General features: G+C 43.0%; 1 protein-coding gene across 2 annotated transcripts in view; it reads left to right on the top strand.

Moving 5' to 3' along the window:
- The window catches only part of HSF2BP (heat shock transcription factor 2 binding protein), a 52,820-nt gene extending 29,894 nt beyond the window's left edge, over positions 1 to 22,926 (top strand). For both annotated transcript variants that reach the window (XM_056858298.1, XM_056858297.1), the window contains 2 exons: positions 5,232 to 5,335; positions 22,691 to 22,926. In XM_056858298.1, the coding sequence (XP_056714276.1) occupies positions 5,232 to 5,335; positions 22,691 to 22,899 (313 nt within the window). In that variant the 3' untranslated portion in view covers positions 22,900 to 22,926. The remainder of the gene's footprint in view (positions 1 to 5,231; positions 5,336 to 22,690) is intronic.
- Positions 22,927 to 25,398: the final 2,472 nt, after the last annotated feature.

Genomic DNA, 25,398 nt, shown 5'->3' with positions numbered 1-25,398 from the left:
TATTGGAATCACCGTAATCTTTACTGATTTTATTGTTATTACTCACATTAACAATTTACATACTCAGTATATGAACTTCAAACACTGGATATAATGTTTCAGAAAGGACAACATTTCAGAAAGATATAAATATAGGGCTTTTCTTTAAAAACGGCTTGTCTTGCTTTTGCTATGTGTTTTAGATTAATTTTATAGTTTGTCACATTCCAAACACTAAGTGTAATGATGAATACAGGTTGATCAGATTGTTTCCATTTTTAAATTGATAATTTTAGCTGTATCATTCTAAGTTTAAAAAAAAATGTTTTAATGGTGTTGAAATAATTCAGATTGTGGTTTTCTTATTTTTAGTACAATCTGTTAATTGTATTATATAAAATGCAGGGGCAGCTCTATCAGCATGAGCTGAAAGCAGAGGCCCCTCATGGCAGGAGAGACTATCCAAGACAATGCCCAAAAATAAAAGCCATGCAAGCCCACAGTGTTACATGGTATATTTGGTTTGGTTATCCAGACTGATCTCCAGCTCAGAATGGACCAGTGGTCAGGCAGAGGGGAGAAGAACCTGCAAAGTCAGTCACACCTCAGGCTGCCTCCTGTCTTTGGAATGGAATCAGACAAGACTCCCCCCATGCGGGACACCCTCATTCTCAGAAACAAAAGATAAGCAGGGACTGCTAGAAAGTCTGAGATGACAGAGGGCAGTATTAAGATTGATTGTTTTCTGCCAAACAGGCTCTTTCTTGCCAGGCCAATCTGCTTCCAGCCTCAGGATGATAATAATGGGGGGATTTAGGTGCTAAATGTGCAAGACAAACAATTTATCAACTGCTCCCCAACTTTTGGGGATGTTACATATAGTGAGTCTTGAATATAATTTAATATGTACCTTTGTTACTATCGAATTGATATTCATATATACAAATACCTGAATATATTGTGAGTCTTGAATATAATTTCATACCAAAAGTTGGGTACCAGTTGATAAATTGTTTGTCCAGCCTCAGGAGGCAGTGGGTTTCTTGCTTAAGATCCTGATTGAGCCAGAGGAAGGATTTGATGACAAAGCAACTCAAAAGAATGATTCTACCTTTCACCCAGTCCTCCTTAGGGAAGTAAGCTGGGACAGGTGAAGGCTGAACAGACTGTTTATGAGGGGCAGCTTGCCTAGGTGGGAAGATTTTTGATGATTGCACTGATCCCCTTGCCTTGGAGAAAGTGATTGTGGAGCTAGGTTGGCAGTGGCAATAAGCCTTCTCTGAATAATGACTCCCTGCCTGTCTGTGCTTGAGCATTCATCTGGCACTCACATACATGCTGAGGAGTCCACATGTAAAAAACGTACGTTGGAACCAAAGGAGCTTAATGCTGAAAATTCCACCACCAGTTCTAGGTGTCAGCCTCCTTGGGAAGCATGGATCCATCCTGAAGCTTTAACCTGGGTAGGAAGTTTACAGTGGTCATTTTAAGCATAGTTATACTCTTCTAAATTCATTTAAGTCAATGGGTTTTGAAGGGTGTAAATCTGCTGAGGACTGCACTGTTAGTGATTTAGGACAAACACACAAAAATTGCTGGTCTTTTTGAGAGAAAGTTCATTAGTGAATTTCTGAAATGACTAACGACAGACTGAGACCCTATCCCCTTACCCCCCTCCCGAAATCTGGAAGATGATCTCCCTAATCCCAAGCATAATGAGGTTAGTTATGATTACTCAATGGTGTACTGGTCATGGTGTAGGGAAAGGAGGGATATAGCTCCATTGGCTTAATCTTTTATTAAGGTTTAGTGGACAGCCGACTGAAGTTTGTATCTAGTATTGCAAACTGAAAACCTGTACCAACCTACGGAAATTTTTTTTATATTCATTTAAATCCCAGTACTTCTTTATTGCCTTGTAATGAAAGCTTGTTTTACAGTTGAATATTATATTAAAATTTCTGCCTAATTTTTTCCGGCCCAGGAGTTGTTTGAAAGACCAGGATGTTTTACCGGGTCCTTTGGTGTAAAAGCAGCTTGAGATTCAGAAATGTAGCAGTTTGAAATATTTCTGGTTATCTCCATGCCAGGAAGAGTTTCACTTAATACAGAGGGGTGGGCGTGGCTGTTAAAAGCACATGAACAGTAAAAAAAAAAAAAAGTCGACAGCTCTGCAGTCCCACTGTAAAAATGCAGACCGTGCTTTCCAATTACATTATACAATACAATACAATTCTTTATTATGGTCGATGATCAGCACAAGTAAAACAGGTAAGATACCAATTTACATGCGTCTGAAATACACATCTGAATAAAACATGCTGGTTCATTTGTTAATATAGATAAACCACTTGGCAAGAAAGGGGAGCACATATAATTAAACTGTATCCCTTCATTTTCAAGGCTTCTGAGTAGCACAGACCCTCCTCCGTCGTAAATCAATTGCAGCGGCACAGAATCTAGCAACTGAATGCGTTATATCAGAGTTTACATCTTGTAGCAGAGATGGAATATGTAATTGTCCCATATGGCCGGAAAATTTATGAATTAATGGTAGGATGAACCTTTCTCTGATAGCTGTATAATATTGGCAGAGGAGAAGAACATGTTCAAAGGTTTCTATGTATCCAGAACCACAGGGGCATTTTCTCTCCTCAATACCTGCAGGATTCGCTAATAATGAAATTTGATGTTTTGGCTAGATCTGTTTGACGCTCTGTGTCAATTATACGTTGTTTAATTGTTGCCTTAGCCTGATCATAGCCCATGTGAGTTAGTAACTGTGGTGTAAAGCCTAATGTTGACATTTTGTCCGTCACCGCTCGTTTCCATGATAATTGAAAGTCATCCTTTATAATTAAGGGAGCAAGGCCTTGTGGTTGGCGGGATAGCTTAAGCCAGATGTTAATTGCGGCCATCAATACTTTGGCCTCAACTCGTGTGAAGCCTGTTTCAAGGCGTAAAGTAGCATTAGAAACATATTTTGGGACTTGCAAGGCTGATCTCAGGAACTTGGATTGCACACATTCTAGTGATGATATATTGACACAAGGTCCTAGTTGTGTACCATAGAGAAGCTGTGCAATCGACTTGGCTTCAAACAATTTGAGGGCAGCCGGGATGTAGTGGCCACCTTTGGTCCTAAGATATTTTAATATGGCAGCTGCGCTTCTTTGTGCGTTCCCAGCCGCATAGTCACCATGGGCTTTTCTACTTCCAAAGGAATGGAAGATTGTGTGTGATAAGTGCCCTCAAGTCGCTTCTGACTCATGGCGACCCTATGAATGAAAGTTCTCCAAAAGGTCCTATCTTTGACAGCCTTGCTCAGATCTTGCAAATTGAAGGCTGTGGCTTCCTTAATTGAGTCAATCCACCTCTTGTTGGGTCTTCCTCTTTTCCCAGATTACTCCCAGATATTTAAAGCAGTTGACCTGTTCTATATTGTGGTCCTCAATGAAGATTACTCCCAGATATTTAAAGCAATTGACCTGTTCTATATTGTGGCCCTCAATGTTCCATGATAATAGTTTGGGTCTCCTGGCAAATGCCATAATTTTAGTTTTTTGGTAGTTAAGTTGTAGATTGCCCTCCTTACAATATGTTACTACTGCATCCATGGCTCTTCTAAGTCCTATTGGTGTTCTTGATAGGATTGCTGCATCGTCAGCATACAGCAGCACTGGAATATGCTTCCCTGCCAGTTTGGGGGGATGAAAATTCATATTACGAAGCTGTGGTACCATATCATTAATGTAGCAGTTGAATAAAAGTGGGGCCAGTATGCACCCCTGTTTGACACCTTTCTCCGTTCTGACCGCATTAGAGAGATGGCCCTGAGGATTACATCGCACTCTTAGTGAAGTCCCTTCGTGTAGCATACGTATTAAATAAAGCAGCCGCCTATCAATCATTGAGGCTTCCAGTTTCCTTCCAGTTACATTGGATTTACCTGCAGCAACATGGAAATGTGGCCGTGTGTGCTGTGCGGCCTTATGTGCAACAGTTTGTTCTTTGGCTTTGCAAAGGAGGAAGTGCAGAACTAAGATTCCTCCGTTCATTTTTTCTGATAGTGGAAAGTCACTGTGCTAATTCATAACTGATCATGGCTTTTAGAATCCAATACTAGGAGCACCATCCTAAGCAAAGTTACACCCTTCTAAGCCCCTTGAAGTCAGTAGTTTTGGAAGGGTGTAACTCTGCATAGGATGGCACTGGAAAACAATTACTGCTTTTTTTATAAGGAAGCCTTCATCTCACTGAGATAATGAGCCTGTAATTGGGCTGTATCGCTTCAGACTGTGTAGGGGCTCACATGACTGAATGCCCTCCAGTTCTTTCTGTAAGAAAGTCTTGTCAGGGAGAACAGTATGCTAGCCTAGAACACTTCTCTCTTGACATCTAGTGTGCAGAGATTTCAGGGAGGGGAGGGTGTGTATGGAGTGGCATTCAATTATATTAAGCCCTATCTGCAGTCTCAAGCGGTACAGCCCTAATAAAGGCTCACCACCTGTGTGGCCAGGCCTCCCTAGTTCATAATGGCATGATTTAATTAGGATGTTTTAGGGTCTGATGCAACAGAGGTCTTGAGTAGCATTATTTCCAATGAAGCATTAAAAATAAGGCGCCTATTTTATAGCCATTTTATGGCTGACCATTACTGTAGTTGAGAAAGGACATTGTTGATGAAGTGATCATCTGGATCCAGGCAATTAAGTGGTGCTGAGTGAATTTTTAAAGATGTAGGGCAGTCAGATAAACTGTTTTTTTAAAACAAAAAACTAAGCAAAGGCTTTGGGCGTATAAAGAGAATGAATGAAGTGAGAGAATAAAATTGTCTAGGGAGTTGTATTTGTGTGACAGGGTTTTAAATTAAGCCTCTGGCTAATTTTTTTAAGTGCCCTTTTCTGTTTGTCAGGACAGGTAGCTTTAATCAGGATGTACAGTCTGTCCACTGGGGACTCCCAGTTAAGAGGATTTCACTGAAAGTGTTGTGTGTTCATTTAAGGCCATGCTCATGAGTATGGTGGCACGGAACTGCTGTCACCTTTTTGTTACTGCATTAGTAGAATAATGTGCACCTGTAGCTTGAAATTAACAAAAAGGAGCAAGAAGGGATATAATAATTTAGGTAGGTGTGTCCAGTAGAAGAAACTGTGTCTTTGTTTTTTGAGTTTTTTGTTTATTGCTGGACACAGAATATGTAGTGTGATGCAAAACTGCACTTCTCCCTTTAAACACCTTTTTTATTCCAGGTTGATGATGATGTCCTTATACAATGTAAGTATCAACGTGAAAGGCTTGAAGTATATCAGCGAAAATCCTGGGTTCTTCCCATTACTCTGGTGGCTCCTGAATGGTAAGGGTCTTTAATGAATGCAGGACCAAATCATGATTACACTAGATGACACATGTGACAAATGCATCCAAAGTTCTCATCTGTCTTAATATGCCAAAGGGAGGAAAGACACTTTAACCCCATTGGTGGTGGTGGTGGTGGAAAGTGCTGTCAAGTCATAGCTGACTTGTGGCAACCCTGTAGGGGTTAATAAATAAAGTTATAAAACATCTCTTCAGTATCGGTAGAAAACTAGCTATAAATAATCTCTTCAGTACTAGACGGGTTGCTGGCTCCTGATCCCGTTTCGTAAAAATCTTCATTAGAACTTCACATCAATCTTATTTGTCCAAAATGATACATAATCTGACAAACCTAAGCCTTCACATTTAAAGTGCTGAAAGGCATTCTAATTTGTGCTTCACTTTTAAAAACTAAGGCTACATAGATATTGGGTAATTTTTAAAGTACTGTATTTTAGTAGTTGCTATTGAATTTTGATTTTAGTACTGTTGCCTATTGTGAACAGGCTAGAAATTTAATAAACACACTGTACCCTAAGTTGGTAATGCCCAAAGCTAAATTCAGATTTATTTATTTATTGCCTTTGGAATAAAGAACTTTTCAGATTCCTATTTCCATCACCACTTGTAACGTTTTACTCTGTGTTTTCAGATGATGCCGAGACATTTAATTAAATATTAGATAACACAAAATATGCTATTCCACATAAGAACAGCTTCTTCATTGTAATACTGCTTTTTGAAGGGCATGTTTTAGACCTCAAACCCCAAACTGCCAAGCAGTTTGTTTGGCAGTTAGTTACAACTGGGAAAAACTATCTTCTGAAACAGTGACACATTTGAGAACTTGACTACTGAGAGATGCCTGCTTCCAAATCAAGGCAGTTGAATGGCTTTTTTCTAAGCTGGACTTTATGGAATAGATAAGAGTGTAGATGAGAGGTTTGCCAGCTATTTTGTCAAGCCTTGTTCCACTTCTCCTCCCTTTTATTGTGTGTTCTCCCTTACTGTCATCAAAACATTCCCTGTCTTCTCCCCTTAGGGAAATATCTGAAACCTTCAAATGGTGCATGCTGGAGACTGCTGTCCCCTAAATAGAATTTTTTAAATTATAGTACTAACAAGCTGTCCCTGATATTTCAGAGGTGTCAGGCTGTTATCTCGGTTTAGATGTTTCCTTTCGTTTCTCTGCTGAACCGTCCAGACTTCAAGGACGGTTACACATACCAAAGCCTGGGAATGCCACTCCTGGGAAATAATGCTCTGTTTATGCTTTGTAATCTCCCACCGTTTCTCTGCCTTATATTTCCAAATAACGGGCAAGACAATCCATAGCTGTCATAATGTAAGCTCTTGACCCATCGAACCAGAAATCACCACAGAGACAATCAGATTCCAAGCAGATGGCTTTACTGGTCACTGACTGTGCAATTGAGGTGGTGAAGAACTGCACATTAACCAAGAGTAAGATTTACCCTATGAGCACTTCCGAGCGCACTGTACTACGGGACTTTTTGGACAAAAACCTTGCCAGAGGGTTCATTCGCCCATCGAATGCTCCCAACTCAGCCCCCGTGTTTTTCGTCCGAAAAAAGGAGGGCGACCTACGCCTCTGCATTGACTTCCGAAAACTCAATGCAGTTACTCAAGCCAACGCCTATCCTATACCGCTAATTTCAGATATTTTGGGACAACTACAAGAGGGACGTATATTCTCCAAATTGGACCTAGTAGAAGCCTACTACCGCGTCCGTATCTGCGAGGGGGACGAACCCCTCACTGCCTTCTCTAGCTGTTTTGGAATGTTTGAATTCCTTGTGATGCCCTTCGGGTTAAAAGGTGCCCCGGGGGTCTTCATGCAACTCATCAACGAAATCCTCCATGATTTACTGTACCGCGGGGTGGTAGTTTATTTGGATGACATTCTTATTTATTCAAAAACCATGGACGAGCACGTCACTTTGGTCCGAGAAGTTCTGCACCGCCTGCGCAATCACCAACTCTTTGCAAAGCTGGCTAAATGCGAATTTCACCAGAGCAAAATAACTTTCTTGGGATATATAATCTCCCACCATGGCCTTAGCATGGACCCGGCCAAGGTCCAATCCGTCCTCGATTGGACTCCTCCCTCCAACCGCAAGCAAGTACAACAGTTTCTGGGCTTTGCTAATTTCTACCGCGGATTTATCCCTAACTTCGTCCAAATAGCGCTGCCCATCACCGACCTTCTGAAAACCAAGGGTAAAGGAAGCTCTGCTACATTACCCTCCGCTAAGATACTGTGGACTGATCAATGCCAGACCGCCTTTGTAGCCCTCAAACGCCTTTTCACGTCGGAACCTGTGCTACGGCACCCAGACCCAAATTGAATGTTCATTGTACAAGTCGATGCCTCCGACGTAGCTATGGGAGGGGCCCTGCTCCTAAGAGGACCAGATGGTCTCCTTCACCCCTGCGCTTACTTCTCAAAGAAATTTGCGCACTCCCAATTGAACTGGCCCATTTGGGAGAAAGAAGCCTCAGCCGTTCACCATGCACTTACTCTATGGCGACAATTCCTGGAAGGGTCTAAAGTCCGCTTCGAAGTTTGGACCGATCACAAGAATCTAGCCGCCCTCACAGGAACCCATAAGTTATCCACGAAACAACAACGTTGGGCGGAATTCTTTGCTCAGTTTCGTTTTGTCCTGAAGCATGTCCCAGGAAAACAAAACGTTCTCGCAGATGCTCTCTCCCGGTTGCCTCAATACCCGGCGGAACTCGATCGGCCAACAGACTCTTTATTTACGCCCGCGCAAAGAGAAGCCCTGCCCGTACTGGCTGTACAAACTCGATCCCAGACGCTGCCCCAGCGGAAGCACACAGTAGCCGGCGCGCAAGCTCCTCCAGCCCTACCGGCCGCCTAGCTGCCCCCACAACGGAAACACACGGCCGGCGCTCCAGCTCCTCCAACCCAATCGGCCGCCCAGCCGCCTGCAGTCTGCTCACCACCGCACGTAAGCGCTTCCCCCTCGTCAACCCCCCTAACTGCTCCTACTGCCACCGTAAACAAGGGGGGGTTCCCGTCTCCGAATCTTTCTTAAACTCCCTTCGGGAACAATGCCTTATGGAACGCTCTGATCAAACCCTGCCTCCTGGTGTAATCGAACAAGGAGGCTCTTGGTACAAAGACTCGAAATTGTATATGCCCAAAGCGCTCCGAAAAGACGTCTTACACTTGGCTCATGGAGTAAAAACAGCTGGACACTTTGGGTTCCTAAAGACCCTTCACCTGTTGCGCAGACAATTTTGGTGGGGGGGAATGCGTTCTGACATTGACTCTTTTATTCGCAGCTGTCCTGTTTGCGCCACAGTCAAACGATCTCAAGGCAAGCCCCCAGGACTACTGCAACCACTTAAAATACCCAGCAAACCCTGGGAAGTGATTGCTATGGATTTTATGACGGATCTCCCTCTCAGCAGGGGAAAAACTGTGTTATGGGTTATCACTGACTTATTTTCTAAGCAAATACATTTGGTTCCATGTGCAGGGATCCCCTCTGCTCAGAAATTGGCCCGCCTCTTCGTGTCACATGTCTTTAGACTACATTCGTTTCCGCGCAAGATAATCTGCGACCGCGGAAGTAGTTTCGTTGCTAAGTTTTGGAAAGCTTTTCTCAAATTGGTGGGGGTGGAGCAGGGGTTGTCTAGTGCATACCATCCCCAAACGGATGGTCAAACCGAATGTGTCAATGCTATTTGAATGCTATTTGCGTTGTTATGTCAATTACCACCAAGATGACTGGGTGGAACTGTTGCCTTTTGCAGAATATGCCTACAATAATGCTGTACATCAGTCCACAGGTTTCAGCCCGTTTTATGCGGTGTATGGACAGGACTTCGGTCCTATCACCCCAATAGAAGGATTAGAGGGGGAGGGGGATGCCGACATTGCCTCTTGGGCACACACCCTCCGTACCACATGGCCCTGGCTGGTTAGCAACCTAGACCGAGCCAAGCACAAATACAAGGCACAGGCCGACAAGCATCGTTCCCCCGGTAGGAACCTGCAAGTGGGTAACTTGGTATACCTTTCCACCAAGAACCTGCGCTCCACCCGTCCATGCCATAAGCTCAATGCTAAATACATTGGCCCATTTCCCATCATCCGCCTCATAAATCCTGTCACAGTGGAACTGTCTCTCCCCAAAACTCTGAGGCGTGTACACCCCGTTTTCCATATCAGCCTTCTAAAGCCCCATGTTGCTTCCCCACAATGGCACCCGGAGCCGCCTCCTGAACAGCCCATAATGGTGGGGGGAGAGGAACATTTCGAAGTCTCCAAAATCCTCGATTCCCGCATACACCACGGGGCCTTGCAATACCTGATTCGCTGGAAACACTTCCCCCCTGCCTATGACGAATGGGTTCGCGCACGGGATGTCTCCGCCCCCAAACTCGTCAACGCCTTTCACAATACCTGCCCAGACAGACCAGCCCCCTTGCCGGATGGGAGGGGGCCTTAAGGGGAGCAGGATGTCAGGCTGTAATCTCGGTTTAGATGTTTCCTTTCGTTTCTCTGCTGAACCGTCCAGACTTCAAGGACGGCTACACATACCAAAGCCTGGGAACGCCACTCCTGGGAAATAATGCTCTGTTTATGCTTTGTAATCTCCCGCCGTTTCTCTGCCTTATATTTCCAAATAACGGGCAAGACAATCCATAGCTGTCATCTTATCCTCAATGCACTTTATTGCCTATTTGACCAGTAAAGCCATCTGCTTGGAATCTGATTGTCTCTGTGGTGATTTCTGGTTCGATGGGTCAAGAGCTTACAAGAGGAAAGATCTGGGAGAATGCATAGCACTCCACATGAGAGGTATCGAGAGGCTCGGCTTCTTGGGGCACTCAGGTCAGCATGTCCCAAAGGCAGCAGCAGCAAAGTGCAGTCCAACACACCGTCAGGCAGGCACTTTCGCCGGTGTCATCCCTCTGCCGCTATTCCACAACATACACTGTGTTTTTAGGTCCATCTGCATAGGTCCACGAGGTGGAGGCTTCCTGGAGAGAGACATGTGCTGCCTGGACCTGTCACTCGCTGGCTTGCTGGCAACTGAGGAGGCTTCATGAGCAGGACAGGAAACACTTCGCATCCTACATGAACTATGAAAATCCTCCACCTTATCCCGGTCCGGGCCATACAGCCCCATATTCATCAAATACCTGTCAGGCCCAGTCTCCTCATCTTGGCCTGACTTTGCTCCAGTTCCTGTCTGGTGACAAGGCCCCGGTCACATACCTCTGGTTCTCATACTTTGTATAATATTTCTTTCTGCCTAGTGGTGTGGTATGTGTGCCCATCCTGTTTACCACAGCTGCACACCCTTGTTATGCCTTGTTATGCTTTGTTACGACTTTCTACCCTGAGAAAGCTTATCATACAGTGAGGAAAAAAAGTATTTGATCCCCTGCTGAATTTGCCCGTTTGCCCTCTGATGAAGGAATGACCAGTCCATAATTTTAATGGTAGGTTTATTGTAGCTGTGAGAGACAGAATAACAACAGGAAAAACCCCAGAAACCCAGAAGACAAAAGTCAGAGATTGATGTGCATTATAATGAGTGAAATAAGTATTTGATCCCTTTGCAAAAGATGACTTAGTACTTGGTGGAAAAACCCTTGTTGGCAATTACAGAGGTCAGACGTTTCTTGTAGGTGGCCACCAGGTTTGCACACATCTCAGGAGGTATTTTGTCCCACTCCTCTTTGCAGATCCTCTCCAAGTCAGTAAGATTTCGAGGCTGATGTGTAGCTACTCAAACCTTCAGCTCCCTCCACAGATTTTCGATGGGATTAAGGTCTGGAGACTGGCTAGGCCACTCCAGGACCTTAATGTGCTTCTTCTTGAGCCCCTCCTTTGTTGCCTTGGCCGTGTGTTTTGGGTCATTGTCATGCTGGAATACCCATCCTCGAACCATTTTCAATGCTCTGGCTGAGGGAAGGAGGTGCTCACCCAAGATTTGACGATACATGGTCCCGTCCATCGTCCCTTCGATGCGGTGAAGGTGTCCTGTCCCCTTAGCAGAAAAACACCCCCAAAGCATAATATGTCCCCCTCCATGTTTGATGGTGGGGATGGTGTTCTTGGGGTCGTAGGCAGCATTCCTCCTCCTCCAAACACGGCGAGTTGAGTTGATGCCAAAGAGCTTGATTTTGGTCTCATCTGACCACAACACTTTCACCCAGTTCTCCTCTGGGTCATTCAGATGTGCATTGGCAAACTGCAGACGGGCCTGTACATGTGCTGTCTTGGGCAAGGAGACCTTGCGGGCTCTGCAAGATCTCAGTCCTTCACAGCATAGTGTGTTACCAACTGTTTTCATGGTGACTATGGTCCCAGCTGCCCTGAGATCATGGACAAGTTCCCCCCGTGTAGTTCTGGGCTGCTTCATCACCGTTCTCATGATCATTGCAACTCCACAAGATGAGATCTTGCATGGAGCCCCAGACCGAGGGAGGTTGACAGTTAGGGTTAGGGTTGTCACCTTCTCACCAAGCTGCTTGGCAATAGTCTTGTAGCCCAGTCCAGCCTTGTGCAGGTCTACAATCTTGTCCCTGACATCCTTGGACAGCTCTTTGGTCTTGGTCATGGTGGCTAGTTTGGAATCTGATGGATTGATTGCTTCTGTCGACAGCAGAACCCTAACCCTAACTCTAATCTGGCTGGTTGATAGGGGATCAAATACTTATTTCACTCATTATAATGCACATCAATCTCTGACTTTTGTCTTCTGGGTTTCTGGGGTTTTTCCTGTTGTTATTCTGTCTCTCACAGCTACAATAAACCTACCATTAAAATATGGACTGGTCATTTCTTTATCAGGCAAACGGGCAAATTTAACAGGGGATCAAATACTTTTTTCCCTCACTGTAGATTCTACTGGCCTGTGTAACACTCTGCAATGTATTTTAACCCTACACTCTAGCCCTGTTTCCCCATTAGTAGCCTCCTTCTGCTGGAGTGGCAGTCGGCTTCTGACTTTGTCCAATCTTGCTCCCAAATAAAGCCTAACCTGTTTCAGAGTCTTGCCTGAGCGGGTTTTGCTTGAGGGACACTGAGGACAAAACCCTGAGTCTGACAGGTGGACCCCCTGGTCCTGGCTCTTACCCTGGCTACTCACTGGGGCCTGCAGGGCTGTATCCAGCACTTCAGCCGGGCTACCAAGGATATCCACAATATGGTTGGCAGAATGCTCCTCCACCTCCTGGACCAGTCTGTGCAGATGGACCTAAAAACACAGGTACGTTGTGGAAGAGTGGCGGACGGATGACACTGGCGAAAGTGCCTGCCTGACGGTGCGTTGGACTGCGGCTGATGCTGCCTTTGGGACATGCTGACCTAAGTGCCCCGAGAAGCCGAGCCTCTCGATAACTCTCATGTGGAGTGCTATGCACTCTCCCTGATCTTTCCTCTGATTCGACACCCTAAATAGATTTAACATTTCCCATTGATTGAATCATCCGTCATTAGAAGGTGTCTGGAAGCTTTCCATCTGCCAGGATCTGGCACAATGTGTGGTATTTCTCATGAGCTTGGGGTAGGGTTGCCAACCTCCAGTTAGGCCTAGAGATCTCTCAGAATTACAGTGATCTTCAGACCACAGAGATCAGTTCCCGTGGTGAAAATGGCTGCTTTGGAGGACAGGCCATGTGGTGGTACACACTGCAGAGATCCCTCCCCAAAACCCACTCTCCCCAGGCTTCTCTCCAAATCTCCAGAAATTTCTTACTCGGAGTTGGCAACCCCAGTACAGGGACATCTCAGCCTATGTACAGCATTGAGGCCTAGTTCACCACAAATATGTTCACTGTTTAGGGATTTAGTTTTCTGTGTTAAACATCAGCACTGGTCCCTGTTTTATCACTTCTTTGGGGGTTTTTTCTGCACTCTGTCTCTGGGGAAGAGTGAATTACAGTTTCTGAAACAGGTGTTCTGTTCTCATCCTGAGGACTCATGCTCTAAAAGAATACAGGGAATAGAAAGAGTGGAAAATACAAACCTTTCAAAACATCAGTCTGTTTTTTTAAAAAGAAAAATGCATCCTCTTCCCACCCTCTTTCACAATAAGTTCTTTACCAAATCACCCCCACCAAGCTGCTGAACTGATACCCTGTCACGGAGAAGACACATCAGTTGCCTAGCTCAGACCCTCTCACAATTCATTCCTTCGCGGAAACTATCCCATGATGTTAATACTAGCAGTAAAAAGATCTCTGTTGTGCTTTACTCCCTGTAACCGCAGTTTCAATTGCAGCCTGAGCATACTTACTTAGAAGTAAGTCCCACTGAATTCAATTAGATTCTCTCAGGTAAAATGCCCAGGACTTCAGGCTTATATGTGTTGCTATTGGCCAGGCCATAGTAAAACTCGGTCATTGCCAGCATGATGTGATGTTAAAATGTTTTAGTGCTATTGGGGGGTATTTGGAAAAGCTAGTAAATTAGTCAGGCTTGAATTCAGTACCCATTATTTTCAGAGTGATAAATCCTGCTTCTGCATTTGATGACACAAGAATGTTACATGTATGTGCCAATTTAATTCACATCACACTTCCAGAACCTATTATAGATTAACCGTTTAGCATTGATGTAATGCAATTACTTAAGCCCCATTAAAGAGAATCGCTCATGGGAGAGTATACTGCTAGTGACACAGGTGACTGCAATATCTGTATGCCTTATCAACTTCATTTGTTAATGGTCGAATGCTAGTGACATCAAACAGTACAGTGCTGGCTGTCAAGAAGTCAGTGAAGATAGATTTTTAATATGTTATAAAATGTATCAGTATTTTATAATGATTAAGTAACACATGCATGCTGTTCCAGACTACTAGCACATACAAGCATCCCGATCCATCACCTCCTTCCGAAGAGAAACAGGAGCGTACAGTTTATTTTCTTTAAACCAGAACTTCCCCGCTGAGTCATTTTGTCGGGCAGACTATTTGCGGCTCCCTCTGCCTGGCAGGCTTGAGTCAAGGCAGTTTTTTTTTTTTTTTTTATAAATTTTTATTAAGATTTTTTTAACAATAAAAAAATATCAAACAAAAAAACAATACATGTAACAACAATAACAAAAAAAATAAGTAACAAAAATTACAAAATACATAATACAAACTTGGAGGAGTATCCATATATCTCATTTATTACAATCTCAAATATCAAAGTTCTTATATTAAAAAAGAAAAGAAAAAGATACCCCTTCCCCCACCACCCACCATTAAGAGTGACCCTTCACCCGACTTCCGCAGCAGGTGTCTAATCAGATTTTACTATTAAAAATACAAAGGTATAAAATTACTCTAGTTTCTACAACTCGTTAATTATAACCATAAAATCCATTTTTGCCATCTTATCCCAATATGAGGCGGCCTTTGACCAAGTTTGTTTAAACTTTTCCATATCTTTCCCATGTAGGAAATCTGTTAATTTGGCCATCCTCATATATATCCATATCTTCTCTCTCCAGATATTAATTGAGGGTTTATTCACTTGCTTCCAAACTTTAGCTATCACAATTCTTGCAGCAGCAAAGCTATACTGGCAGACAATTCTGTCTTCATCATTGATATTTTTTGGTGGTATTCCCAATAAGCAAAATAATGGTTTTCTTTTCACACTACCATTAATCAAATTATTCGTTTCCTTCAAAACTTTCTTCCAGAATTTTTTTATTTTTTTACAAAACCACCATACATGCATATATGTTCCTCTTTCCTTACCACATTTCCAGCACAGACCCCTGTCTTCTCTGTTTATTTTAGAAATCATCACTGGTGTTATATGCCATCTGTAAAACATTTTATATAGATTTTCTCTAATTTCATTGGTTATTGTAAATTTAAATTCTTTTTTCCATAATTTTTCCCATAGTTCCAAATCTATGTTAAAACCTAGCTCCTTCATCCATTTAATCATAATTGGTTTAACCCTTTCTTGTTCCAAATTAATTTCCATTAACAATTTATACATTCTACCTATCAGTCCTTTATTTCCTTTTATTAATATTTTCTCTAATTCTGATTTATTTCTATTGAATCCAATTTGGTTATCTTTATTAAATATATCTCTTATTTTGTAGTATAGAAACCAATCCTTTATATCCAGTTCTTCTCTACTTTTTAGAATCCATATCCCTTCTTTCCAGTTAATAATGTTTCTATATATATCCATTTCTAAATTCAGCTGAATTCCTCTTCTCATAAAAGCTTCCACTGGATTGAGCCATCCAGGAGTTTTATTTTCTAATATCTTTCTATACTTTTTCCACACTTTAAACAAACCAGCTCTAACAAAATGAATATTAAAATCTTTATTTACTTTTTCTTTCTCATACCATAAATAAGCATGCCATCCAAAACGTAAATTATAACCTTCCAATTCTAATAATTCAGTATCCTCTAACATTATCCAAGATTTCAACCATACAAAGCATGCTGCTTCATAATACGTTTTTAAATCTGGTAAGCCTAATCCACCTATATCTCTTAGTTGAATCAAATTTTTGTAAGCTATTCTATGTTTTCCTTTGTTCCACAAGAAGTTTAAAATATCTTTTTTCCATACCTTAAATATTTTAACCCCCTTAATTATTGGTAAATTTTGAAATAAAAAAAGCATTTTGGGTAAAACCATCATTTTAACAGCTGAAATTCTACCCCATAGTGATAAAGGTATTCTTTGCCAGTTTTTCAAGTCTGTATTAATTTGATGCCATGTTTTTATATAATTATTTTTGAATAAATTAAAATTATTTGAAGCTAACCAAATACCCAGATACTTTATTTTTTGTTCTATAGTAAAATCAGTATTTTTTGATAATTCTTGTTGCTGCAAGAGTGTCATATTTTTAACCAATATTTTTGTTTTGTTTTTATTAATTTTAAATCCTGCAAGTTTTCCATAAACCTCCACCGTTTTTTTCCATTCTGCAATCTGACTAATAGGGTTAGTTAAAAAACAAACTAAATCATCTGCATATGCTTTAAGCTTAAAGTGATTTCTCCCAACCTTATAACCTATAATATTTACATTATTTCTAATCTTTTTCAATAAAACTTCTAACGTTATTATAAACAATAATGGTGATAAAGGGCAACCTTGTCTGGTGCCCTTTTGTATTTCAAATTGTGATGTTATATTCCCATTTATCAACAATCTAGCAGATTGGTAAGTATAGATCTTTTCAATAGCTAGTTGGAATTTCTTTCCAAAATCCATATATTCTAATACTTTTTTCATAAACTTCCAATTTACATTATCAAATGCTTTTTCTGCGTCCAAAAATATCATTGCTAAAGGTATAGTGCTAAATTCCGCACATTCTAAAAGATCTATTACTACTCTAACATTTTGGCTGATCAGCCTTCCGGGAAGGAAGCCTGCTTGATCCTTATGAATAATCTGACTCAGTATTTTTTTCAATCTATTTGCCAGAATCGCTACAAAAAATTTATAATCATTATTCAATAATGAGATTGGTCTATAATTTTTAACATCTAATAAGTCTGTGTTTGGTTTAGGAATTAACACTATATTTGCATGTTTCCAGGTATTTGGAATAGATCCATTCTGCAAACAGTTATTCATCACTTTTAAAAGATGTGGAGAGATTTGTTCCATAAAAACTTTATAATAAAATGTTGTAAAACCATCTGCTCCTGGTGCTTTATTCAACTTACTTTTACCTATTACTGCTTTTAATTCCTCCAAGGTTATATTAGCGTCCAATAATTCTTTATGTTCTTGTGAAATTCCTGTCCATTCTAATTGGTTCAAATATGTCTCTATTTCTTTTTCTGAAACCTCTCCTTGTCTATATAAATTTGAGTAATAGTCCACAAAAGTTTCTACAATTTTACATTTATCCATTGTAACCTTACCATCTCTCTTTATTCTTATTATAGGTAAATTCTTTTCTTTATGCTTAAGTTGCCAAGCTAATAGTTTACCTGGTTTATTTGCATGTTCAAAAAATTTCTGCCTATTATACATAATTTTTTTTTCTATTTCCGCATTTATTAAAAATTCAAGGCAGTTTTGAATGAGTCCGGATGCCCTTCCAAGGGATGGGACTCTCATTCTTGGGAGCGAGTAAGAATGGCCAGGCAAATCCCCCCGCTGCTCGGGAGTAAATAGTGAGTCTGTGGGTCGATCCACCTTGCTCTGATACTGGGGGAGTCGAGAAAGCGTATCTGCCAACTGATTCTGCTTGCCAGGCACATGCCTTAAAACAAAACTTAACTTAGAGAAGAATTCGGCCCAACGCACCTGCTTTGCCGTGAGTTTACACGTTCCCTTTAAAGCCTCTAAATTTTTATGGTCCGTCCACATTTCAAACGGGATGTCAACCCCCTCTAGGAAATGTCTCCACACTGTGAGAGCAAATTTAACTGCGGCCGCCACTTTTTCCCAAATGGGCCAGTTCAATTCTGACTGCAAAAACGTTTTAGAAAAATACGCACAGGGTTGAAGCTACCCCGCTTCCCCCACTTGCAGTAGTGCTCCTCCCATCGCTACATCGGAAGCATCCACTTGAACAATGAAAGGTTTCTCACAGGGTGTTTGAGTATAGGCTCAGAAGTGAACAGTCTTTTCAGAGTGTCAAAAGCTCGCTGACATTCTGACATCCAATTCAACTGGGAGGAAGGCAGAGTCGCCAAACTCTCCCCTTCCCTTTTGTTTTTAACAAGTCCTTTATGGGTAACGTCACTTGCGCAAAATTGTTGAGAAACCCTCTGTAAAAATTGGCGAACCCGAGGAACTGCTGTAACTGTTTGCGTGTAGCCGGCGGCTCCTACTCCAACACCGCCCTCGCTTTCTCAGGATCCATGGCCAGACCCTTGTGCGAAATCACGTACCCAAAAAAGGTCAGTTCATCTTGATGAAACTCACATTTGGACAACTTTGCAAACGATTGTCCCGGAGGCGTCTCAGTACCTCTGTGAAAATCAATACATAAGCGAAGATCTGTTTTCTTTCGCACAAAAAAGGAGGGAGCGGAGCAAGGCGCCGACAAGGGTCGGACGAACCCACGGGCTATATTTTTGTTCAAAAATTCCCGCAACACCGACTTCTCCTTCAGACTCATGGGATAAACCTTTCCCTTTGGTCGTTTGCCCTCCCCCACCAGCTCAATGGCACAGTCTGTCCTTCGGTGGGGAGGCAGAACATCACACTCTCATTAAACACATCTGCAAGCTGGGCGTACTCTTCAGGTAGTTGGGGGGGTATAGGATCCTGACTCCTCGAAGCCATGGCCGCACACCCCTGGATGGCCACCTCTCTCTGGTGGCGGTCGCACTGCGGCTGGGCAAAGGTAATAGTCCAGGCCACCCAATCTATGGTGGGACTGTGTCTTTGTAACCATAGATTGCTCCAAGTACCACTGGATACTGGACACTAGGAACTATTGTAAAATGTATCTGCCCCCAATGAGTCCCAACTCCCAACGCTACTCGGCCTGGGCACCGGTTAACGGGTCCCCCCCCTAAAGTCACTGCCACCCATTTGAGTGAAGTGGATGACTTGGGGCAAGTCCACCGCTTTCACTTTTAAAACTGTAAAAGTCTCCTCATTGATCAAAGTTCGTGCGCACCCCGAGTCAACTAAAGCCTCTACTGAAAACTGGGGTACCCCCTTGGGACTTTGTAAAACAACGTCTAAAAATAAAGTCTCTCCCATATTGCTCACTATCACTGGAGCTCCCCGCTCTTGGTCAGAAGAGGTCTGCTGTGGAGCCCCGGTTACAGCAGACCTTGGACGTGTTTTGGCTGGCGGTTCCAAGCTTCCTCCCCCTCCGAGACTGACGAGCTGTCCTGGCTTGACACTGGCATATTTGTAATCCGCGATCCCGTTGGATCGAGTTGTGTAGTACTCCGTTCCCCTGGGCTGGTCGGTGCAAGGTTGAGAGCGGTGGGTCCTTGCCTTCCGGGAGCCGCACTCCTCTGACAATCTTTGCCTCCTGTCTGCGATGCCTCCTCCTTGGCCAGGCGCGAAGCGGCCAGGGGGCCCTCAGGACAAGAAGGGCAAGCGGCAAGGAAATGTCCCATTCTACCACAAACCAGGCACTCCCCGCTCTGAAACCGCCTCACTTTCTCCGTTGTCGGGGCGGCCGTCCTCCCTGGCGGCCAGGAGCCCCCTCTCGGAACTGCCTGCTCTGGCTGCGGCCCCAATTCATGCTCTTTGTGTTGTTTAGATAGGTTCAGTAACTGCTGACGGTTCTCAACTTCCACCGCCAGCTGGATCCACCCCTCGAGATCAGGGGGTCCCTTGCATGAAAGCCTGGTGCAGTACCTCCGAATTCAGGCCTTCACGGAAATACTGCACATGTGAAGCTTTGCTCCAGTCCACAACCTTACTGGCTAGCAGTTGGAATTCACTTGCAAACTGCATCACCGACTTGGATCCCTGACGAAGCTGCAGCAGCACCGTCTTGGCCCGCTTGCTTTGGTGTGGGTCCTCAAAGTGCCATCTGAGTGCAAACATGAAGTCATCAAGGGTTCGCAGTGCACGGGACCGCAGATCATACTGCTGGACCATCCAGCTCACCACTTCCAGCAGTGAAGCCACGTACCGCACCTAGCTCTCCTCTGACTGAAAGGCGGTCCCCTGCTCCCTCATGAAACCGTCCACTTGAATAAAAAAATAGGGGAGCTTATCTCCGGAGCCATCAAAGGATGCCCGTAACTCTCCGGAAAGGTGGCAGCTGGGTTTGAGGTGGTGGTGGCAGGAGTACAGGTGCTTGCGGCGGTAGAGGCTATTGGGGTACCAGTGGAACCGTGGGGACCTGTCCCACCATGGGCAGAGCAGGGCGTGCTCAACATAGCTTGTCAACCTCTAGCCAAAGTCCCTCCAATAAGCCCCGCAGCATAGCTACCTGCTCGACCAGTTCATGGTTCTGATGCTGGAGGCGTAGGTAGTCCTCGTTCCGCTCTCGCCACTTTTGCGTCTGGGGCTGAAAGTCCTCATCCCTTTCTCGCCACTTCTGCATCTGGCGCAATTCCGTGCCCCACAGAGGTGGTTCCTCAGAACCCCCTGTTGCTCCCATCCAAGAGCCAACTGTAAAATCCCAGTCCTCATCCGGCAAGACGGAGCCCGCTACCCGCTGCCGCCGGGTATTAACGTGTGGAGGCACCCACAGCTGAGGAGACTCCAGCCAGAGCCGCGGACGAATGTCCGGAAGTCCGGGCCTTGCTCCATCCATGCCCCGAGGCTACGGTTGCTCCAACGGCAACTTGGGGGCCTCCTCTGGCTTCTCCGGTTGCTTTGGTTCCTCGTCCGGTACCTTGGGGTCTACCAGCTCTTGGTCAGGAATCAGCGGTATCGTGGTATTGGGCACTTTGGTGTCCAGAGCTTCACCCATGGTGTTGGGGAGAACATGGCACCATAGCCCAAAAACAGATTACCAGCCTAATGTCAGGATCAGGCGTCTGTCCCTAGCTTCCCATAAGCAAACTCATCCAGACAGGTAGATCTGAAGCAGTATGACTTTATTGGGAGCAAAAGGCAGATTTAAGAGCTGACTGCCCACAGGCAGGTGAGGCTGGTAATGGCGAACATAGGCAGGCTACATGTTTAAAAGCACTACAGGCTGCGAAGGTAAACATGGCTAAGCAACCCCAAGATAAATGATTCCCGGGAAGGAAGACTAAACATTAGCACAGCTGTGGAAAACAGGACGAGCAAAACTGTACACAGACGTTTACAGGCATGAGAACCAAGGACTTGACGTGTAGCCAGAAACTGGCCTAACTCATGTCAAGAGCCTTTACTCCTGCTAAGGGCAAAGGCCTGACAAATAGCAGATTAATAGCGAATCGCTGTTAAATCTAGGGAAAGGAAACATTCACATGAGGCAGAATGTTTGAGAAGATTCACCTCCTTGGCTTGCACATTGAATAATTCATACCAGTTTTGTTCTTTTATAAAGCAATAGTTTTTCCTTTTTAATTTGAAACAACAACTATGTTTTAAATCTAAGATGTTAGAGAACTAACAAACTTTCATAAATTTAAAAGGAAACATCTAAAATGTAATAATTTCTAATCTTCGTATTTGAGGCATTTTTGTACCCCAAGAACATTTGTCTCTGTTGTGTTTTTAAGGTTAGCAGGAGGGGTTAGAGGGTGTGTATCTCTCCAGAGCACTTAAAAATGCTTGCCTTAATCACTATTTTCTTTATTCATGAGGTGTTTTTGTATCTCAATACGTTATATGGACTGCAGTAAAATAAGTACCCCCAAAGTCAAAATAATTAGTTTCTGCCATTTTTTCATACCCCACTTATTGGAAAAAAACATATAAGGGATAAGTGGCTGTACTTTAGGGACATTGTTATTAATGTAAAGGTCCCCTGTGCAAGCACCGGGACATTCCTGACCCATGGGGTGATGTCACATCTCAACGTTTCCAAGGCAGACTTTGTTTGTGGGGTGGTTTGCCAGTGCCTCCCCCAGTCGTCTTCCCTTTACCCCCAGCAAGCTGGGTACTCATTTCACCAACCTCGGAAGGATGGAAGGCTGAGTCAACCTTGAGCCGGCTACCTGAAACCAACTTCCGTCGGGATCGAACTCAGGTCGTGAGCAGAACATTTGACTGCAGTACTGCAGCTTAACACTGCACCACGGGGCTCCTTGTTATTAATGTGCACCTGGCAATTTCCTTAAAGGACATAGTTGTAAAGTCCCACTTCTCTATGCATTCTACCCCAAAAGTCTAACCTTCAGTGTGGTTCAGTGGTTAAGAATGTCAGACTAGAATCTTACAGACCCAGGTTTGAATCCCCACCTGTGTCCTGGAAGCTCACTGAGTGACCTTGAGCCAGACACTCAGCCTAACATACCTCTCAGGGTTGTTGTAGGTTAAAATGGAGGACAGAATAATGTAAGCCATTTTGAGTTCCCATTTGGGGAGAAAGCTGGAGTAAAAATGAAATAAATAAATAAGTAGAGATTCACCCCTGAAGTCAGAGTAGCAGGGTTTGATCTGAATTTTTTTCTACAACAGCACCACCCTCTAAGCACTGAGTGGCATCCACAATCTACTGCTGAAGAATTTTAAAAACACAAATCTGCTTTAGTAATCTAAGGTTGTGACCCAATTTTAAGCCACAACACATTATTTGAGAACCAGCTGGTAATAACACAAAAATCAGTAATATGACTTGAATAAGCATTTATGAGATAATTACATTTGAAATGTAGAGCAAGGTGACAAAATTATTTTGATGATATCAGCCTTAAAAAAACGTTTATATGGGGTGATATTGTAGCACTCTGCTTAGCTAGACTATTTTCTTCATCGCTTCTAGATCCAGATCCAGAAGTGTGTCTTCACGTACTACGGCTTCTCCAGTCTGTGATCTTGGAGCCAGAGGTTTTGGCCAAGTCAGCTGCCAAGATACGGGACACTATGCCACTGCCGCGTATTCTTATGCTATCAAAGTGCCGTAATGGAGATCTTCAAGTGCTGGCCCAAGAACTGCTTGAGGACATTAAAGTATTAGAGTGTGAACTATAAAGGTGTATGCTATGACATTATCTTTTAAATCTTCAAAATTATTTTCAGTTTTGTTGTCTGTAAAACACTAATTCATTTTAACGTTGAGAAACGAGCATTTGGAAAAACTCTAGTTTTTGCGTATGCACCTAGCCAGTATTCCTCTGCAGGAGAAACTAATTTCATCATTGCTATAAGTGGCATGCATCAGGTTTTCTAGGGTAACCACATAATAACAACCCTGTAAGTAATGTTGTGCAAAGACTGATGTTATAGCTTTGCCAGAGGGAGGTAAAAAAAAATTAATAATTCTAGTGGGTCTGTTCAATTTCTGTTCCATATCAGTAACTTGTGATGGGTAAAATCAAGCACCTCTTGTTTGGAATCATCTTCATGCCTTAACCACACCAGCTTTCCTCTTATTCCATTAATACCAGATTAAGAATAGCTTTTAATTTTCTGTGTTTGACTGCAACAGAAAAGTGTTTATTATGTACATCCAGTGAAGGAAGAAGCACCCAGGCAATTTTGTAAATATTTTTCAGTCAGACTTTTAGAAGACATGTTATATATAGATGAGGAAGACAAATTCCACAAACACAATGGGTGCTGGGGCTCTGTCAGTGACATTTTTCTGTTATCACTTAAAGGATAAGAGTCCTACAGTATACCTCCCCCCATCTGCTTGCTACAATTATCTTTATCCAGAGAACACTCCACCTTTTTAGGCTGTAAAACCAACAATATTAGTCATGTAAAAATGCTGGCCCCCCCAAATCTCTAGTTAACAACTAAGGAATTTGGATTGTATTGATGTGAGTGATAAATATTGTCGAAGGCTACAAGAACCTATGAGTGATACAAGAACCTATGAGTGATAAATGTTTAAGAGGCTTACTGATGGGTTGGGTGCACTAAGACTTTGTGGAGCTACTGCTTGCAGTTTAAAGGACACCTGGAAAAACAGAGGTATGGAAACAATACATCTACTCTCCAGAGAAAAACCTATTGGATGCTTCAAAATCCAGACTGCATAGCGAGACCCTGTGCTGGCTATTTTGAGTAACCTAATATGGAGTACCATATTGTGTATTGATCTTGTAGAGAATTATCCTTACTCCCTCTGCATATCAGTGTCTTGGAGAATTATCAAGCTACTCCACATATCTTTAAATACTGGTGGATAATTAAGGGCATGTTATCTATGTTTTGTGCAGAAGGCAAGTCTGGATGAGTGCTAAGATTTTTCTACTCTAACATTTTATCAATAGTTACAGGAGTCAAAACTGGTAAGGAGCAAGAGCAAATATTTCCCATCAGGAAAGGGTTCTTTCTACTTTGAAGTGGTTTCTGTTTGTTAGCCATAATGCAGGGAGCTCCTTGGAAATTTATTTGACATATTGCACAAAGTAGGCTTTTTTATCACTGTTCTATGGTACCTTGCAGGGTTCTGTCTTCTGATTCCAGGAATGTATGAGCTGGATTGTCAAAATTTTATTGGTGCAGCAGCCCCAAATTCTTTGTTCTTCAACTGCTTAGTAATGCTAACTATGAAATTGCTGGAGGCGCATCCCCCCCTTCGGATCACCTTGCCAAAAGGCCGGCTTTGGACCAGGGCACCATTTCCTAACTGCACAAATGTTTGAGTTTGGGTGGTCAAAACCCAGGTTTTTTCCCATCTACTTTCAGTGCAAACTAGTGGAATTCCTTGGGGCACCCCATTTCGTAGTGCTTTGTAAAACACCAGGCTTTGGATCAGATTCCACCCTCTGGTGCCTTACTCTACCCTATGGTGCACTGTCTCCTGACTTCAGGAATATATGAGCTGGGGTGATCCAAAGCTTATTTTGAAGTGCTGAAATCAGTAATATTTGTGGTTGTGTGTGTGGGCTTCAAAAAAGGTACTGTCCAAATGATATCTATGTCCATTTATCATGATGTAATGTCAATTGTAGTCTTTCTTACAGCTAGATATTCCTAATGCAAAGTTGCATGTGCCACCATAACAAGTTACTCCAAGTTTAATGTTTGTATCGTACATGCCATGTTTCTACCATGTTTCTGGAATTCTGGGTGCTGGAAATAAAGCAACAACAGTGATGTTCAATTCACATACATTGTGTCCCCCCCCCCCCCATGGGTCATATAATATGGTCTGTCAGGACAAGGTGATTGGCTGCAATAACTGTTTGGCAGGCTGCACACTGCTCAGGTACTACTGTTTGCATAAAATTGTGCTCTAAGTCTCAGGCTGCTAAGATCTATGATACTGAGTTAATATTTAGCTTGGGCACATTTTGGTACAGAAGAAACTGCTGGTGTGGGAGATCCATTTGGTGTCAGTTGGATCCAAATAAGAGGACAGTGAACTTGACATTTGAAAGTAGACATCTTTGTTATATGATGGCTTCTATGGATATGGTCCATTGTATATTTTGAGATACTTGTGAGTAGCCAGCTTCTTTGGGTAAAACTTCTGTGCCAGCAAATAATATGACAGTTAGCAAACCAATTAGAATT

Source organism: Euleptes europaea, chromosome 12, assembly GCF_029931775.1.
Source record: "Euleptes europaea isolate rEulEur1 chromosome 12, rEulEur1.hap1, whole genome shotgun sequence".
Lineage (NCBI taxonomy): Eukaryota > Metazoa > Chordata > Lepidosauria > Squamata > Sphaerodactylidae > Euleptes > Euleptes europaea.
Note: the sequence above shows the minus strand (reverse complement) of the source record. Positions and strands in the feature narration are given on the sequence as shown.